The 18,412-nt window shown below is 40.4% G+C and overlaps 1 protein-coding gene across 2 annotated transcripts in view; it reads right to left on the bottom strand.

The window, feature by feature from the left end:
- Positions 1 to 18,412, bottom strand: part of LOC148347022 (glutamate receptor ionotropic, delta-1-like) — a 219,611-nt gene that overhangs the window by 50,489 nt on the left and 150,710 nt on the right. For both annotated transcript variants that reach the window (XM_088322995.1, XM_088322996.1), the window contains exons 5-8: positions 15,777 to 15,830; positions 10,392 to 10,562; positions 7,491 to 7,652; positions 5,463 to 5,582 (exon numbers count right to left, since the gene is read on the bottom strand). In XM_088322995.1, the coding sequence (XP_088179121.1) occupies positions 5,463 to 5,582; positions 7,491 to 7,652; positions 10,392 to 10,562; positions 15,777 to 15,830 (507 nt within the window). The remainder of the gene's footprint in view (positions 1 to 5,462; positions 5,583 to 7,490; positions 7,653 to 10,391; positions 10,563 to 15,776; positions 15,831 to 18,412) is intronic.

Genomic DNA, 18,412 nt, shown 5'->3' with positions numbered 1-18,412 from the left:
TGAAAATGAACAAAACAAATGCACACTCAGAAGTTCAATCAGAAGCCATATGAGCGCTCTGACATGTTAATGAATGTGAATATTAATGAAGGTACATGATAATAAGCATGCATACTAATGAGCACACATGTAAAACACTTGACTTGGGACCTCCATGCTAATAACAACATGTCGTAGTACTTCTTTGTGTTGCCGTGCCATTAAACGTGTATGCGCCGTGCACGTGCGTGCGCATGTGATCTAGCGCCATTCGTGTCCGTGGATAGCATGGCCATTATAAAGTACAGAGGGACTCATAACTCAGAGTGAGAGGCCGGATGATTAAATCTTCATTACTGTGGCAACTATGTGTGCGTGCAAGCGTACTGTGTATTAGCGTGCGTGTGCATACGGGCTAAAACATGGGCCCCACAGGACGCTAAATCATTGAAATAGTTATGCATGCGTATGAGACTCCGTGTCAATTAACGGTCTGTGTTTAATGAAAGTTAGAAGGAAGAAAAATGGGTGCGCCCATGCTAGCCTGTGCTTTAAATAATTACACACAAACACATGAATACCGCGTTACAAAGGAATGCCTCCAGGAACTTTACTTTCGTCTGTAACAAGTACTGTAGCGCTCTATTAATAACACTTTTTAAATCTACTGTCATTACTACATGGCGCTCTACCACGTTATTCAACTGCTTGTGAAATGATGAATATGCTTTTTTTTTGTCGCATACCACCTTCGATCCGCCAGTAACATTCTTCGAAAGTTGAGCATGTTTATATTTACCTAAAAAGTACAGCTAAATAGTTCTGGTAGTGAAGTTGTCAGGACCAGAACGGAAACAGGACCTAAGTTTTATTGAAGGAAAGAGGAAGGGCTGCGTCCACGATCCTGTGTTTGCTGGATGCAGGAAGCAAGTCGCTCTCGTACTCAGATTTTGATCTAAACACGGAGGTGGATCTTCTGTAGCGAGCGATCGCGGTGTCAGGGACGGAAAAACGGGTCGGTAGCCGGGACTGGGAGAGCAAGGCATGGTCGGGTCTTAAACGAGTCGTAAGCCAGAACGGGAGAGTAGACGTTGTCGGGGACAAAAAGAGGTCGTAAGACGGACGGGAGAGCAGACGTGGTCAGGATCAAAACGGGTCGTAGCCGGGCATAGACGGGAGCCAAAACTGGACAGGTGGGAGTCAGGGTCGAAAAAGGCTTGCCTAGTATACATTGAGGTTCGCAGACGGACTGACAACAGGGGACTGACAGGACTGGGTTCAAATAGTGACAGGGAGCCAATCAGAACCTGTAGCGGTTGGCGCCAAATGAGCAGGTACAGGTGAGTCACATCAGTAATCATGACAGAAGTATCAAGTACAAACTACCAGAATGCTGGATTTCTCCTCATGGAGATATTCTCCCTACTCGCACCAAAGCAGAATTTAAAACTATTAAAATAAAACGTGGTTTAGTTGTGTGTCATCTGGGGCAAATGGTAGGGGAGGGGGCGTGGCTTATATAGGAACAACAAACCAACGGGAAATCAGAGGGGCCAACATGAGCACAGTCTCTTTTTGTAACATAATTTTGCTACACACAAAACTTAAAAGTAAAACGTCTCTAAAAGTACCCAGAAACGGAGAAAAAGAGTGGTTTCAAGCCCAAAGACAAAATGGATATGGAGTGTCTCAGTTAAGTGTTTGTTTGCAAGCTCTCAAGATGGCACAAGCCAAGAAATAGGAGAGGTTCACAGCTTCCACAGGTTCGTATACACAATTTCTTCTATTTTCACCAGCACAGCTAGTTCGTCGGTCTTATTTGGTAGAGAGTTCACATTTACCATGATTACGGACGGTACCGAAGACTTATAACGCCGCTAGCCGCTTAGCTAGTTCGGCTCCCCATCCATGATAGGGCCCCCTCATCACGCCGGCACTAGAATTCTTTGGGACAAGGAGTTTATTCCTTGAATAAACGCATTTTTGTGCGTTAAAACCCATAACGATAGGATAGAAAGTAATCAAAAAGTGTAGTTGTCAAACGGGACGAAGAACACCGAAGATAAAAGCAGACTCTTAAAATAATAAATCACAAAAAGTGCGAAATATCATGGAGCTGCTGGAAAGGCTGCCGCTCGCGGCGGCGCCGCTTTGATATTGTCCATCATGTCCATCTCTTTATGACCACAATGTACCCAACTCCCAATGACTACTTTCAGCAGGATAATGCACCATGTCAGAAATCTGGAATCATCTCAGACTGGTTTCTTGAACATTACAATGAGTTAGCAGTAACAAAATAGCCTCCTCAGTCAGCCAATCTCAATCCAATAGAGCGTCTTTGGGATGTGGTGGAACGAGACATTCGCATCATGGATGTGAAGATGACAAATCTGCGCCAACTGTGTGATGCTATCTGTCAATATGAACCAAAAACTCTGAGGAATGCTTCCAGCACCTTGTTGAATAGATGCCACGAAGAATTGAGGCAGTTCTGATGCAATGAACCAGAAACAGAGACAGGACCCAGTAGCGTTCGTTTACTCAGTTTTATTGGTAAAGAGGGATAGCAGGGCTTGCTTCCACGATCCGATTGTTGATGGACAAGGGTGTCGAGCAAGGATAATCGTAGGCTGCAGGGATACTGGTCATTAGCCGGGACATGAGAGCAAGGGCGGTATCGAGTTCGGAAACGAGGTCGGCAACGGGTATCAGGCAGGAAGCGGGGCAAAACAGGTCGGATGTCGGGATGGCAGAACAGGGCAGAAAGGGGTCCAGAAAAAGGTTGGCAACGGGTATCAGGTAGGAGAAAACAGGGCAGGAAAAATGTCTGAAGGTATGAGCTTGCCTAGCTAGGAGCATCCGTTCGCAACGATCTGACGGCTTCCTCTTAAAAGCCGGGGTGTTTAAAATGAGTATCTGAATCAATCAGCTTTCAGGGCTGTTGCCGCCATTTGGGCAGTCACAGGTGCTTTGAATTGGCAATCAGGACATCTGAAGGCAAAAGGGGGTCCAACCCGTTATTAGCATAGTTTACCTAATAAAGTGGCCGTGTGAAAGAATCCCGCATTGTGCATGCCAGTCTGCTAAGTGCCAATGTGATGCTAGCTGGCTACCTAGCTAAAATGCGTTGTTAAGCAATGAGGATTTTGAGTTGTAACCACAATATTGATATCTCACGTGATCTCACGTGCATCCCTGAATGCAGACAGTCGGCCATACTGAATGGGTCTGCACTCATTTTATCGGGCGTGTTTCCTGACTCAGCAGTTTATTTCTAACTTGGTGAGTGGAGGCCAGAACGAGAACCTCACTTGCAATGTGCCCTTTGGAGATAGTGGTTGAACACCAGAAACCCTGGGCGAACATTTTGTGCCGTCTCCCAGACGTAATTAGCTTCAAAGAAAGCCCTGAGTGTCCCTGAAAGCCTGGCCGGAAAGCGTGCACACTTATCAGTTGAGTAGGGGCAGAAATAGACTCTGAATTAACACAATGCGACCCCGGGGGATGGCCCGGGCATGCTAAAACGTCAAAGATTGCTTTATTTGCGCCCTTAACCCTAAACTGCACACTTTCTCTTGCGCATATGGATTTTTTGTGTACATCAGTAAACATTTGTGAAAGGAACTTAGCCCAGAACTATTCACGCCAAACTTGTCATGATTGCTGATTCAGGGCACCTGTGACTGCCCACTTGGCGCCAACAGCCCTGAGAGCTGATTGGCTTAGAGACTCTTTTTAAACCCCTGGCTTTCAAGAAAACACAGTCAGATCGTTGCGAACCGATGCTCCCAGCTAGGCAAGCTCACAGTTTCAGACATTTTTCCCGCCCTGTTTTCCTCTGCCTGATACCGTTTCTGGACCCGATTCTGCCCTGTTCTGCCATCCCGACATCCGACCTGTTTTGCCCCGCTACCTGCCTGACACCTGTTGCCAACCTCGTTTCCGAACTCAATACCGCCCTTGCTCTCCCGTCCCGGCTAACGACTAGTATTCCTGCAAATCTACGATCATCCTCGTTCGACACGGAAGTGCCACTTCCACGTTTCCAGCCACCTGCTACCCTTGTCTGTCAACCATCGGATCATGGAAGCAAGCCCTGCTCTCCCTTTTTATTAATAAAACTGAGTAAACGAACGCTATTAGGTCCTATGTCTGTTTCGGGTCTGTGACAACACTAGAGCTTTAATCGCCATATTTCCAACACCAAACACAATTATAATGAGGTAAAAGTACACCCATTCAGAATGGCCGCCTTACTAGGGGTTGCCTGGATGTAGACTACCTGACAGGAACAAGGAGAGGGAGGAAGAATCCAAATATCGATATTGTCAATATTAAGCAAGAATTTAGATAGGATCGATACTATTGTCCTGAGATCGATACCTTACCCCTCAATTTCCTCAGCCCCGTTTCTATTTGTAGAAAGCGCAGTTCTTCTCAGCCGCTCTCTAAGTTTGTGCCTGTTCGTGTGACTGACAGGCACATTCAAAGCACCGCTTCCTACCTGGCCTGCTGCTGCATCTTGTCTGCCAGGCAGGGGATAGTAGTTGAATACGACAGAGTCAAACAGACAGCTTAATGCGATGTATACTTTGTTTCTCAACAACAGAAAAGGACAATGCTTGGTGTCATTTGTGTGATAAACTGGTACTGTGGTAAGTTGACATAAACACATGAAAAAAAGTTAACCCTACACAGAGAGCAACGAACTGCAACCAAAATTGTAAACATTTTACTGTTCCTGAACAAAAACCTGTAAATATGTTGTCACTTTGACAACAGAACCAAGAGGTTATTTGTTACATTACTGATTTTTGGGTTTGAATTCTTGACCTTGCTCTGAAACGTTGTTGTAGTCGCGCTTACTTTTTATACTGTTGATTTTAGATTGTGTTGTTTACACTATTTTCACTTTTTTCTTGTTTAACGAAAGGCATAGTTGACATTGTCACATTTGTATTTTCTGTTACGTCAACGCTTTTTTTATTTCTTAAAAAGGCAAAACTGGAAGCGCATTGCAATGTTAATTTCTTTTACATCTACAGAAAAGGACAATGCCAGGTGAAGTGTGTGTTGTTAAGTGGTCTGCTACTGTGGCAACACCACAAATTTACACAACATTTCTGAATTTATTTTTTAAATATTGTGCAATATAAAGTGTAGTTGACATGTTGCCATTGATACACTGTATTTGTATTTTCGTTACATTCCTGCTTTTTATTTTACTCTCTTGGGTTTTGTTCTGAAACTGTGGTTTTCTTTTTATCTTTTTATACTGTTGAATCTTATAGTTTTTGAAAAGAAAAGAAAACATTTTTAGTGCATAAAATCTTAGTGGCCTGTTTATCTTGAATATAAGCTAACTCGAGGGCGTGGGTTCAATTATTCAACAATCATGATATTTCCAACCAATAGGTTTCAGTATTGAATCGGTATCGATTGATACAACCCTGTATTTACTTGGATCGAATTTGTCTTACCTTCTTGATGCCTTTGCCAAAAGTCTCACTAAAACTGGAGCCGAGTATCTCAAATTGAATGTGGGCATTGGCGCCGCTGTCCTTGAAGTCCATGGTGCCCGTCAGACCAGTAATGTTGCCCTGGCAAAGCGCATGAAGCACACAACTTGGCAATGGTTCGTCTCATAGCACCTTGCATCAGCAAACGTTTGCAAAGCTGTGTGAAAATGTTTATTTATCCTTCTATACATCTACTAACATCATTTTTTTTGTTTGTTGAAATGTAAAAATACCTTAACTCCTATCTTAGAGAAAGGGAAACGAAGATGGATAAAAGAAAAGAAAAAAAGAAAGGAAGGACAAAAGAAATGAAAAGGATCAAAAGTGAAAGAAATGAAAATTAGAAAATTGAAAAAAAAAAAAAAAGTTAAAAAAAAGGAAATGGGGGGAAAAGGGGAATTAATGCAAAGAAAGTAAAAATGAAGGAAAAAAGAAAAATTAAAGACATGGAAAATGAAAAGAGAAAAAAGAAAAAGGAAGAAAGGAAAAAGAAAGAAAAAAATGATGAAAAAAAAGAAACTGAAATATAAAGGAAAATTAATGAAAAAGTAAAAACAGAGAAAAAAGAAAAAAGGGAAATAATAGAAAGGCAATTCAGAGGGAAAAAAGTAATGAAAAGAAAAAAGCCCAAAAAATTAAATAAAGAAAAAAAGGAAAAACCAGTGAATGAAAAAAATGAATGAAAAAGAGGAAAAGAAAAAAGAAAAGACAACAAATATAAAAAGGAAAAAGAAAAGAAGAAAATGGGGGGGTAGAAGAATAGATAAAAAGAAAAGGAGAAAAGGATAGAAAAGAAAGAAAAAATGGAAAGAATGAAAAATTAATGAGAAAAATAAAGGAAAAAGAAAGAGAAAGAAAAAGGAAAAAGGAAGAGAAAGAAAAATAGGTTAATCATGACTATAAGACTACGATTTGTAAATAATGCTATTAGACGCTGATGCTCAAGTAACTTGCTCACAAACATTGTGTTTTCTTTTTTGTATTGCAGTTGAATGCTATGAAATTTCTTGGCTCCCATTAGCAATTAGCCAGTTAGCAGCACTGAAGGAAATGTAAAAAGATTGTAAATAAGTTCCTCTGTCAGTGGTAAAGCTTGTGGTTGAATGTCGACCATCAACAAAGCCAAATCGTTCACCTGCAAGTCAACAACTTTGTTTACTTTTTATTTGTTAAAAGTGGAAACAAACACGTTTTTATAAATAGCTTTTATTTTATTTAATAATCTGATTTAACAAAGTCGGATTTTGTATATTCTACTCCGGTTAGAGCCTCTTAAAGTTTTTTCAGAGTGGAGTAGTACACACTGTTGTAGGTTATCTTCAGTTTCTTGGCAAATTCTTAAATAGGATAGCCTTCATTTCATAGAACACTGAAAGTTGAATCACATCCACAAATGGAATGCTCCAGTTACTTAACTAGCTGTTGTATAGCTTCACTTACCAGCTAAACTGTTTACAGCTGTGTTGAGATCATTGTACAAGGGTATGTATGTACTGTATGTAACATCCTACATGCCCACATTTCTAAATATTGTGTAAATTATAACCTTTATCTTCTTTGTTCCTTTATATTGTGTAAATGATAACCTTATCTTCTTTGTTCTTTTACTCTTTTTTATTCTCTTTTATCCTCTCTGTTAAATGTGACACTGGAGTACCACATACAATTTCGCTGTTACAATATGTTCAACCCATTTTGTAACAATGACAATAAAGGTATATTCTATTCTATTCTATTCTGTTCTATTCTATTCTATTCTATTCTATTCTATTCTATTCTATTCTATTCTATTCTATTCTAATCGTCCGTTAGCCTTCAAACGCAATTTACAAATTTATTGTAGTACAAAAATATTGAAGTGTTCAACTCTGGACATTTCCAAAATAAGCACATTTCTAAGTGACCCCAAACTTTTGAATGGTAATCAAATAAATAAACATCACAAATGATTTCCCACTGCACTCTAAATACAGTAGTTTGCTGACGTACCTTTTGGATGGTCTCCAGCATGGACCAGCCTCCGTTCCAGGGCTTGGTGGACTTGCGGATACAGTTGAGACTGGCCATACTATGCCACTTCCTGTCCTCTAGCTTTCTGTAGAAGGCATTGGCCAGCATCAACACGCTGTCGTAGAGGTAGAGATTTGACACCTGCAGGGACACAACGAAAAACTGAAGATGAATTGGAGCTTCATTCAGCTTCAAAGACCGACTGTGATTTCGCAGTAGAAGAATTGCCAACTTTGAAATCTCTGACAAGATTCTTGACTAATTTTGCGTCTGCCTTGCTAACTTTTAGATCTTGGTACATACCTTGGCCTGGAGAGCTATGGGCGCCACCGGGTTGTACTTGCCCAAGACAGACCACAGGGAATGCTGTCCCTATGACCCTAGTGGTTAAGGGTTCCAAGCAACCAGGCATACCAACCAACCAAACAACCAACACAATCAATTATGAGCCTAATATGATTAATTAGATGTTTACTTTCACCTTCACTTGGGCAAGTACAGCCCGACGGCACCATCCTTCTCCAGGCAGTTTTTTTGTAGTTGGGGTTGGTCCCCCTCATCAAACAGATTGTCCTGGTTTCCATTGTTATTAGTAGCAGGAAAAACCTCCTTATCAGACTCATGTACAGCAGCTTCAACATCTGGCCACCGTTGTGTAAAACGTCATTCCAGTCTTCAGGGATGAGCTGGAACTCGGCATTGACGGACAGCAGCAAGTGACAACCCTGAATCTTTGGCTCTCAGCTCACTGATCTCTCAACCACCGGGGCACTATTTATTGTGGTGTGTCTTGGGCAAGTACAGCATGGTGGTGCCTATCCCTCTCCAGGCTGTTTTTGGGGTTGGGTTGGTCGGGTTAGGGGTAACTCGTTTAACCAGGTTACTAAAAGGTATAGCTTTATTTTATTTGGTTTTTGCTTCCATTGACTTATTCATCAAAAACGGTATTCTAATATACATTATAAACCATGGAACAAACCCTATTTACAGGCTCAAGGATGTGTTTAACAAATAAAAGTACTTTACAAAAGGTTTTTCAAAAATATAATTTTAAATATTTTTGCCTCTAAAGTGAATGCACTATGGCGTCGAAAAGGACTTCTGGAAACTGTCCTGACTTCAGACGATATTTTGTCGCAATCATGTGGACGCTGTCGGAAAAACACAAGTCTGGCGTAAAAAATACTTTTACTTTTATTCCAACATGTTGAGAAGAACTTTATCGGCGATAGCATCTTCCTCTGGTGTTGGTGCTTTTGTGGGTCCAGAGTGTTTGGTTGACATGATGGCTTTTAGAGAAACTCGAAATTGAAAAATAATTGCGTTGTTGTTGCTGTTGTTAACAGATAGCTACATTATTGACACAAGCAGAAAAAGGGCGGGGTGACTCTTTAGCCAATCAGAATGCAGAAAACAATGCACAATAAAAATACATGAAGTAGCAAAACCGCGAGGTTCTGTCATGGCGGCGTGGGTGTCTTTTACATCGGGGAACTCTTTTTTCTTAAAAAAAAAAAAAAAATTCAATTGCACATTTACAACACTAGGGGGCAATATAAAACCAGTGGATTGCAAACCATGCTGAATCAATCATATTGTCTTCGATAAAAAAAAAAATCAGCGCTAATTCTTTATATTTTCGTTTTACTTTTTTTTAATAGTTCTGCTTGTAAATTATTATATAAATAATGTTAATAATGTTAACAATAATGTTATTATTGGTTGATTAATATAATTTCATTTTCCGGTGTATGGTTTGACATAGTCAGTCAAAAACTTTAATAGTTTAAATATCTTTATCGCATTTTTGAATCTCAGATGCACTTTTATATAAACAAATCAAAGCGGCGCTGCCACGAGCGGCTGCCTTTTCCAGCAGCTGCCCTATTGTTTTATTGTCTGCTCCTATCTTCGGTGTTTTTTCTTCCCGTTTTGACAACTACACTAACTACACATACTTCTATCCTATGGACATGGGTTTTAGCGCACAAAAAATGCGTGTATTCAAGGAATTTCAACTCCTTGCCCTGAAGAATTCTCATGCCGGCGTGATGAAGGGGCCTATCGTGGAAGGAGAGCCGGAGCTAGCGAAGCGGCTAGCGGCGTTATAAGTCTTCGGTACCATCCGTAATCATGGTAAATGCGAACTCACGACCAAATAAGATAATCGAGTGCGGGTGGAAAACATCGAAGCGCACAGGGAGCGCAGTTGCTGTGTTTTGCGGAAACGTGGCTCACGTTTAGCATTCCGGACGCTAACGTGTAGCCACCCAAAGCTACCCGGAGCAATCCGGCTTCAACGCCGCTAAACAGAGACACGAAAGCCGGGGGTAATCGGAGAGGAGGCGGACGTGCTAACACGAGGTGGTGTATCCCTGGATTTTCACAAAGAAAAGTTTTCCATCTGCCGCAGGAATGTCGAACTTTTGGACTGGCGTTACGTCATCCACTCCGCTACAAGCACCCCTAGGGCATCATGTTCATCTGTTAATAAACAACGGGGTAGACTGCTGGAAGTGTGAATTTCCCTACGGGGATGAATAAAGTATCTATCTATCTATCTATCTATCTATCTAAATATTTCTGGGAGGGGGCGGGTGTTGGGAGGTTGGGGTGTTGGGTTTTAGTCTTGAGAGGATTTTTTTTCTTCCGAGGGGGAGCACGAGAGATAATAATTGAGGAGCATTTACTCAAACCAAATTAACGATAATCATCAAATTCCGTGGTTATAACCCTTTCCCCCCTATTCAAGGATATTGATTTTGTGTGGCCCAAATTTGGACACCTAATTTTGCCAACCCATATAATACGCGATATTAAATACTAATAATTTGATTTCTACAAAATGTCAATCCTAAGAATGATTACTACCAAGGCTACCTCAAGGCTGTGCAGGTATCCTTCCTGAGGGTCGCAAAGCAGCGAAGAGATGCGATGGTTGTTTCTCATACATCGAACGTTGTCTTTCCACAGGGGGAAAATCTGCCGCACCACCGTCATGCGCCCTAGGGCACTCTCCGTCAGCTCCATGATCTCTGTGTCGCTGATTTCCTGTAGTGACAAGAACGTTTCTTGTGAAGAATATTGTAGTAAAAGGTGGAGCCACATCGTGTATGAATAAACGAGTTGTCTGGTAAGCAACCAAAGTAATGGATTTTCTTTTATCCTCGTCTTCCATACTTCACTTACATTCGCCAGTGCTCACTCATAGCTATTCCACTTCGAGGCAAATCCATACATTCAGTCACTCAGTCAGAACATTGTGCATGGTGTTCCAAAAGTCCTGAGCAAATTTGAAGTCCACACATAGCCTGAACTATGAATGTTAGTAAGATAATAGTGGTTCCAATAAAAAGGCCAATTACCTTAAGATTTTTGGAAAGGCTATTGATTTTTTCACTTTTTTACAGACCCATAAATGGTGTTCACTCGACCAGAAAAGATGTTTTGTGTGCTTGAATTTGCTGAAAAAAACGGAATCATGGATTGGAAAAGGACCCACCAGAGATGAAGTCTATAGAGAGATGGTATGGTAAATTAATAACAGATGGGTGCTTATGCCTAGCTAAAATAAGAGGATGCCCCTCAACTTCAAAAGATGTTATTGAACAAGTTGGAACTTCTCTCCAGCGGAGCCCCAGTATAGTGATCAGAAGAGGCGGTAGGGAACTTCACTGTCCTATTCGATGTTTTTCAATAGTATGATTACACATGACGCCTTATAAGCTATAGTAAGTCCAATAAATCATAAACCAACTCGTCGTGACTTGGAACTGAAGATCGAAGATGACCGATCTCACAATCGACCTGGTTGTAGCAATCAGGTGAATTTTCAATCAATCAATCAGTCAATCGATCAATCAAAACACTTTATTTGCCCCCAGGGGGGCAATTAAAATGCGCACAGAGTAGTATACAACTCCCACCCAATGTTCAACCATAAAGTGCTGAAGTGCTGAAGTCCATATAATAAATAAAACTGAATAAAATGTTTAAAAGAGAGTAAAATATATAAAAATACTAAAAGGTACCAATAGAATAAGTTAGTGCACTGTCGTGTTGGATGCAGGGGCAGAACACTACTGAACACCAGTGGGCAGGGGGCTGCGAGGTCAGGTGCTGAACAGCCCTGGGGATGAAGCCAGTCTTTCTCCTTTGAGTCCTGCTGCCGGGGCAGTGAAGTCTGCGTCTTGATGGCAGCCAAACAAACTCCGGGAACAGGATGTGTGTAGGGTCCTGAAGGATTCTGCGGGCTGATTTGGTGGTTTGTTGCTCACACAGGGTTGTGAGAGCTCTTAGAGGCTGGCCTATTATTTTGGAGCAGACCTTTGCAGCGTTGAACAAGCGGTTTCTATTCTGTATACTGATGCAGTGGGACCAGGAAATGATCTCCTTCACACTCTCAATGGAGTAGTAGAAGGTGGTGAGGATGTTCCTACTGACCCCGAAAGATTTCAGTTTCTTGTAAATGGAAAGGTTAACAAGCACCACACTGGCATATAGGGTACTGACTACCCACAAACGTCTTGAGCATTGGTGAGATTCTCCAAACGTGACCATATCGACATGCTGGACATCTGGTTAATGGACACATTGAATGAGAAAGTGTCTGGTGACTTTATTTTCCAACAGAATGGGGCCACACCACACTGGGGCCTTGGGTTGAATAGTGTTAGGTCTATCACCTTACATCCCCGAAAAAGGGGGATTGGATGATCTGGGCAGAATCATCACAATCCCATGTCCTGGCCACACAGATCTCACACCATGCGATTTGTTTTTGTAAAGATTTGTGCCCCAAATTCCAAGATATATGAATGAGCTGAAGGCATGAAAAACACAAACTCTTGCAACCATTGATAATACAATGCTGGGCTGCGTTTGGGAATAATTTGACTATCAGCTTGATGTGTCGTGTGACCACATTAAACACCTTGGACATTCGATACAAAATTTAGGATTATAAACTATCCAAATTTACCAGTTGTATTTTCTTATCCGTAATGGTTTCTGAGAAATTTAATGTAAAAATATAACCACGACTATTGGAACACCCTGTAAAAACACAAACCTACGGGCACATATGCAAAGTTATGAAATGTAACTGTGAACAGTTCCTAAATAGTAAACCGCTTGAGGGCGCTTGATTTGCTCTATGAGGCAGCAAGTAATGAAAACAAGCTTGATGCGACACGCAGGCCACTTTTAGTTAACCGTGTTTGGTTAGCTGCAGGCTAACAAGTTGCGCATGCAGCATGAACATGTGAGCAAACATGACACTTTCTGATAACTCAAGCTCAGCTTTTTTCTCGCGGCATGAAAAACAAAGCTAATTGGTGCATTAGCATCATTTTGGAGGCAGCAAATGGATGCTAATGTTTTTGGCTCATCATCCGACTCTTGGCGTAAATAAAAGTTGGGCAGTTTTTGGGCTGAGTGCACTCGGCCACTGCGTGTTGATGGTTTGATGTGTTGATGGGATTTTGCCATATTTGCAACAATAATCACTGGAACAGGATTTGGGGGATATTATGTGGAAAGCTTTTACAGGCAAAATGTACATTTGCATGCGCCCAGCACATCCGTTGACCGCATTGTTATCAAAACGCGACAGAAAGCAAGTTAAATTAATCCAAAGTACAAGATTAGTTTGAGTGGAAAATGTGTTCTGAAAAGTCTGAATAAAACCCAATTGTGTAAAATACAAAGGATTATTTCTCATTAGGAACTAGATAAATGCAAATGGAACTGAAATATTAAGTGCTATAGATTAAGATGAGTTCATTATATATAAATCAACGTTTGACTGGGCTATTACTTTTATGAAGACTTTTGATGTAAGGATGGTAATTCTAGCTTTTTTTTAGAACAAGATTTTTTTGGCTCAGTCGACTTAAAGGAACCGCTTCTTTCCGCTCCCAAAAGGCTCTTCAGATTGAAAAATGATGCAAAAGGCTAGGAATTAAAAAAAAATATATAAAACAACTTTAAAAATAAATAAATAAATAAGTACAAGGCAAAAAAAAGAAACGAAAAAAGAAGAAAAAAAGCATTGAAAAAAGACATAAAAGGCAACAAAACGGAAGAAAGCTTTGCCAACAATGGCTTAAAAGGGTAGAGTACAGGGCGCAAGTAAGACAAAAGCCCTAAACCAATTAAAGATTAGGTCAACACATTTTGATCTGAATGTATAGTTTGAAGCAATATTTATACTTTTGTTTGTTACAAAGACAGTGCCTTGCAAAAGTATTAGTGTCTTAGTGTAACCTTGGAAACGGTGGTCCCAGCTCTTTTCAGGTCATTGACCAACTCCTGTCATGTAGTTACGGGCTGATTGTTCACCTTACTTAATCATTGAGACCCGACGGGGGGATATCTTGCATGGGGCCCCACTCCGATTGAGATTGACCGTCATGTTTAGCTTGTTCCATTTTCTAATGATTGCTCCAACAGTGGACCTTTTTTCATCAAGCTGCTTGGTAATTGCTCCGTAGCCCTTTCTAGCCTTGTGGAAGTGTACAATTTTGTCTCTGATGTCTTTGGACAGCTCTTTGGTCTTCGCCATGTTACAAGTTACAAGTCGTATTTATTATACGGGGTGGACTGGTGTCTTTATGCAGCTAACGACCCCACGATGACAATTTTAGAACCCTCGATGATTTCTAAGTGGGAGGAATAGCAAAAAGCAGGGTGTTCAAATACTTATTTTCTTTATTGTATATATATATATATATATATATATATATATATATATATATATATATATATATATATATATATATATATATATATATATATATATATATATATATATATATATATATATATATATATATATATATATATATATATATATATATATACACAAAACTAAAATGTTTTTCTATGAATCCACCACATGTTAGACACAACTGTAAAAAGAGACCAAATTTGTTTAACAGTTTTTTTTTTACCAATAAAAATAAGAAATAGAAGAACATTGGCCTCCTTTGAGTTAATACTACGTAAAACCTTTTTGCTGCGATCACAGCCACAAGTCTTTTTAGGTATGTCTCTATAAGTTTTGCACATCTGGAAACAGAAATATTTGTCCATTCTTCCTTCCAAAACAGATGAAGTTCCTTAAGATTCGATCGTTATTGTTTCCGCACAGCATTTTTCATATATTTCCACAAATTTTCAATAGGATTGAGGTCTGGACTTTGACTTGGCCATTCTAACACCTTTGTATTGTCAGTTTTAACCGTCCCATTGCAGATTTTGCTTTATGTTAAATGTGTTTGTCCTGTTGGAAGGTAAACCTGTGCCCCATTTTTAGGTGTCTTGCAAACTCCTTGCAAACAGATTTTCTGCCAGAATTGTATTTTGGCTCCATTCTCTTTCTTCCGTGTAACCACGAAAAAACAAACAAAGAAAACGCCACCTCATATTTAGCCCCAATGTTTTAATATGTAGCAAAAAACATCGGTATGTATTACAGAATTTACAGTATTTTAACTTTGTGTTTGTGTTTTGTCAATTCAAAATCTTAAAGATACTTCCTGAAACTTGAAACTTACTTTTGTCTGCCATCTCCTAGCTTAAAAACATGATAGCAGGCTCAGTGAGCTCGTTGCTTAAGAACATGCATATATTAGGCGTGCTCGAAAAAACATTTTTTTTCATCTTTTTTTATTTGAAACATGCATTTTCCTACTTTCCCCATTTTAAGGCTAAACTAACAAAAAAATGGAGGACGAGCATAAATTACTCTCCACCACATCCCGCTTTTCTGCTTCCTAATGTGTTGTGTGTCACAGAACCGTGATGCCAAAAGTAAGCTAAAAATAAAAAGCCATGTGAGAAAAAAATAAATAAAGGCTCTTTAAACTCAGTTGGGTATTGTTAACACATACTTAATATAAAAAATATTTTATTTTCAACCATTTTAGGACACTTCAAACGACGCAACCTACTTTTAAATAATTTCTAAGAAAGGTTGAAGCCTATTTGAGTTTTCGAGGGAGCGCTCACTTTTTCATGTTCACAAAGTGAGGAAGTGATTAGGTAAAACTTTGAAGCTTTCGTCAAAAAAGTGGAAGTTCGTCTCCAGTATACTAGCAAAACAATCTCCCCCACACACCTTAATTAGCAGTACTAATGGCCTGCGAACATTGACACTTGATGTTTAAAGAAGAGGTGAAGCTAAGAAAAATGGCTGAGTCACACTCATGGTGGAATCAGCTTTGTGTACAATGTATACATTGATGAAGTCATAAAATGTACCTCGTTAACAAACACCCAGTGGCTGTCCTTGGAGGCCAGGTTGGTTTCCACCGCCTGTGCACACAATAAAAAAAAAAACACCGCTTGTTACACATCTTCGCACTCGTAATTATTTGACACAACACTTGGGCAATCAAGTGATCACTTGTTTTTCAATCAGTCAAGGAATCAGTTGGTCTTTGTGGTGTTGTAATTTCAAAGATCTAGAAACTATACAATAATCCCTCGGTTATTGTAGTTAACCAGAACCCGCCCTACAAACGACTCCCCCGCGAAAAGTGAAAATCCGTGAAACAGTGACGCATCTTCATAAAAGCCCCCAGGGATCAAACTTACCTCAAGATGACGTCGTTACTGACTGAGAGTATATGACTGTAACAAATAGCAACTGTAAAAACACAGAGCTAGCATCCCGTAACCTTGAGTTAAGCCAGGTCTCTGTTTTGATCAACGTACAACCATCCCGAAGGTAGAGGTTTACCATGAGTTGTAGCTCCAGGTCATCCGTTTCGTAGGTAATGGATCTGGCGTTGGTGAGATACAGGCCCGGCAGGGGTGGCTTAAGAGAGTTGTTAGCTGAGTTGTTGGCTATTGTTTTCTCTCCTGATGCCGCCTGAGTGGTTTTCCGAAGCCGATAAAAATCCACAACTCACCGCTAGTGATCTCCCTTTCTTTGCACTATTTTAATCCTCTCAGTCCGATTTGATGATTTTATTTTCAACGTAATGAGCTGCTGAAAGCTAGCATTTGCCGTTGGTTTGGGGTGGACCTATTGACTTGTGCACCCGCTTACTATTTGACAGACAGCATCTAACAGCCTATCACAGTCATGCACATTCTTGGGCGGCAGTAGCTCAGGAGGTAGAGCGATCGTTTTAGGATTGAGGGATCCCAGTTCGAATCCCGGCTTGTCCGTGTTACATGCCGAAGTGTCCTTGGGTAAGACACTGAAACCCCAATACCCCCAATAAGCAGGTTAGCGCCTTACACGGCTGCATAGATCACGGCCGCTATTGGGAAATGTGAAGTACAATGTAAAGCGCTTTGGGAAGTCATTGACTTGAAAAGCGCTATATAAATGCAGATCAGATCGAGATCATCACATAGGCAGTCACGCTTACCTATCACACAAAGCCCTCTCTAACCTGCCACCGTGAGATAATTTGATGTGTGCTGTCTGCTGCTGAACACAATGCACGTTACATTGATATCAACAACAATAAAGAAGTAGCGAGGGATTACTGTATTATTTGAATAATGTTGGTCAAAACATGGGCTATTTTCTTCTCTAGAAGGGCATCATAAATGCTTTCAGATGTCACAGTGGTGTTTATTTTTTAATGTGCTGTAGTAAAGAGCAGCTCGCCATTTTCCTCGGTGCCGCCACGGAAAAAAAAGAATAAGCCACAGTGTTAAAATGTAGCAAAAAACTAACCGGTTGTGGTCCAGGATTTTTAGGTACCTTTCAACCTTGCTAGCCACTAACAGCAATGTCCACGCAAAGACCCATTTACATATAGACTCTGATGAAGCCAGGGTCGTCATGGCAATGCAAACGAATGAATGCGAAGTGAGTATGAATGCATGCAAACGACAGTCTTTGTGTGTGTGTGCGGCGGTCTGTTCGTAAGTTTGTCCTTGTCCGGTTATTTTTGAATGCCATTTGCACCCAAGGCCTTATGGGAAAAAGCTACAGACTGTAAACTTAAACGTGTGTTTCTGTGTGTGTGTGTATATATATGATAGCCTCATGAATGAGTGAGATAAACCTATTTTATTTTGAGAAGGTCAGCACTTTATTTTGAAAGTAATGAACCCTATTTCTGTTATTCCATGTCTTTATTTCCCATCGTTTTGGAATTGACAGCATTGTGTTGTAATGGGGATAGGAACCTTTGTGAGGTACCTGTTGACTGGTGTGCTTTACAGCGTAAGCCACTTCCACCCAAATCAGATCAGTAGATGGAAGCGACAAGAGTAGTTCATGCCGCCTCATTTCAAAACACCATTTCTTTATTTTACAGAAAGCCAATAAGTGAGGCCGAGATCACTTTTAAATCAATATTGTTGTGTGGTATCGAGTGTAGTCCGTGACCTGAAACAAAGTCCTTTTCTTACTTTTCCAACTTAAAAATACAAAAAAAATCCCTGCAGGGACAAGCATGGCGGCTCTCTCCAGCGCTCCGCACAGCCTCCTTTCTGCGAACCTAATGTGTTCTGCCCCAAACATGTCTTATAAAAGTAAGATAAAAGCAGATATGCACAAAGGAAAGTAAAGCATAAGGGCTCTTTGAACTCTGTTTGGCATTGTTTACACATAGACCTTAATAGGGAAAATATCTAACGTTGAACTTTTTAAGGACACATTAAACGACGCACCCCACCTTTGAAGCCCCTCACACACATGGTGTCAACGCCTCTGGCAGTGGAACACCAATGGCGTCGTGAATCCGTTTACACTGTTTTGTTGCCTAGGTTACATTTTTTCGGATTGAAGGATTTTTATCTATTTTACTATAAAGGATTTTATACAAGTTACATTTGTTGAATGCAATGAAGATTTTTCACAGAGAAGGCTTGAGTTCAATGACAGGTCACGCCGTTCCGAATGCGAATGTTTTGTTTAGTTCTGTTGA

This window comes from Urocampus carinirostris, chromosome 19 (genome assembly GCF_059441175.1).
Source record: "Urocampus carinirostris isolate Australia breed hairy pipefish chromosome 19, RoL_Ucar_1.0, whole genome shotgun sequence".
Taxonomy (NCBI): domain Eukaryota; kingdom Metazoa; phylum Chordata; class Actinopteri; order Syngnathiformes; family Syngnathidae; genus Urocampus; species Urocampus carinirostris.
The sequence above is the reverse complement of the archived record's forward strand: the minus strand, read 5'-3'. Positions and strand labels throughout refer to the sequence as shown.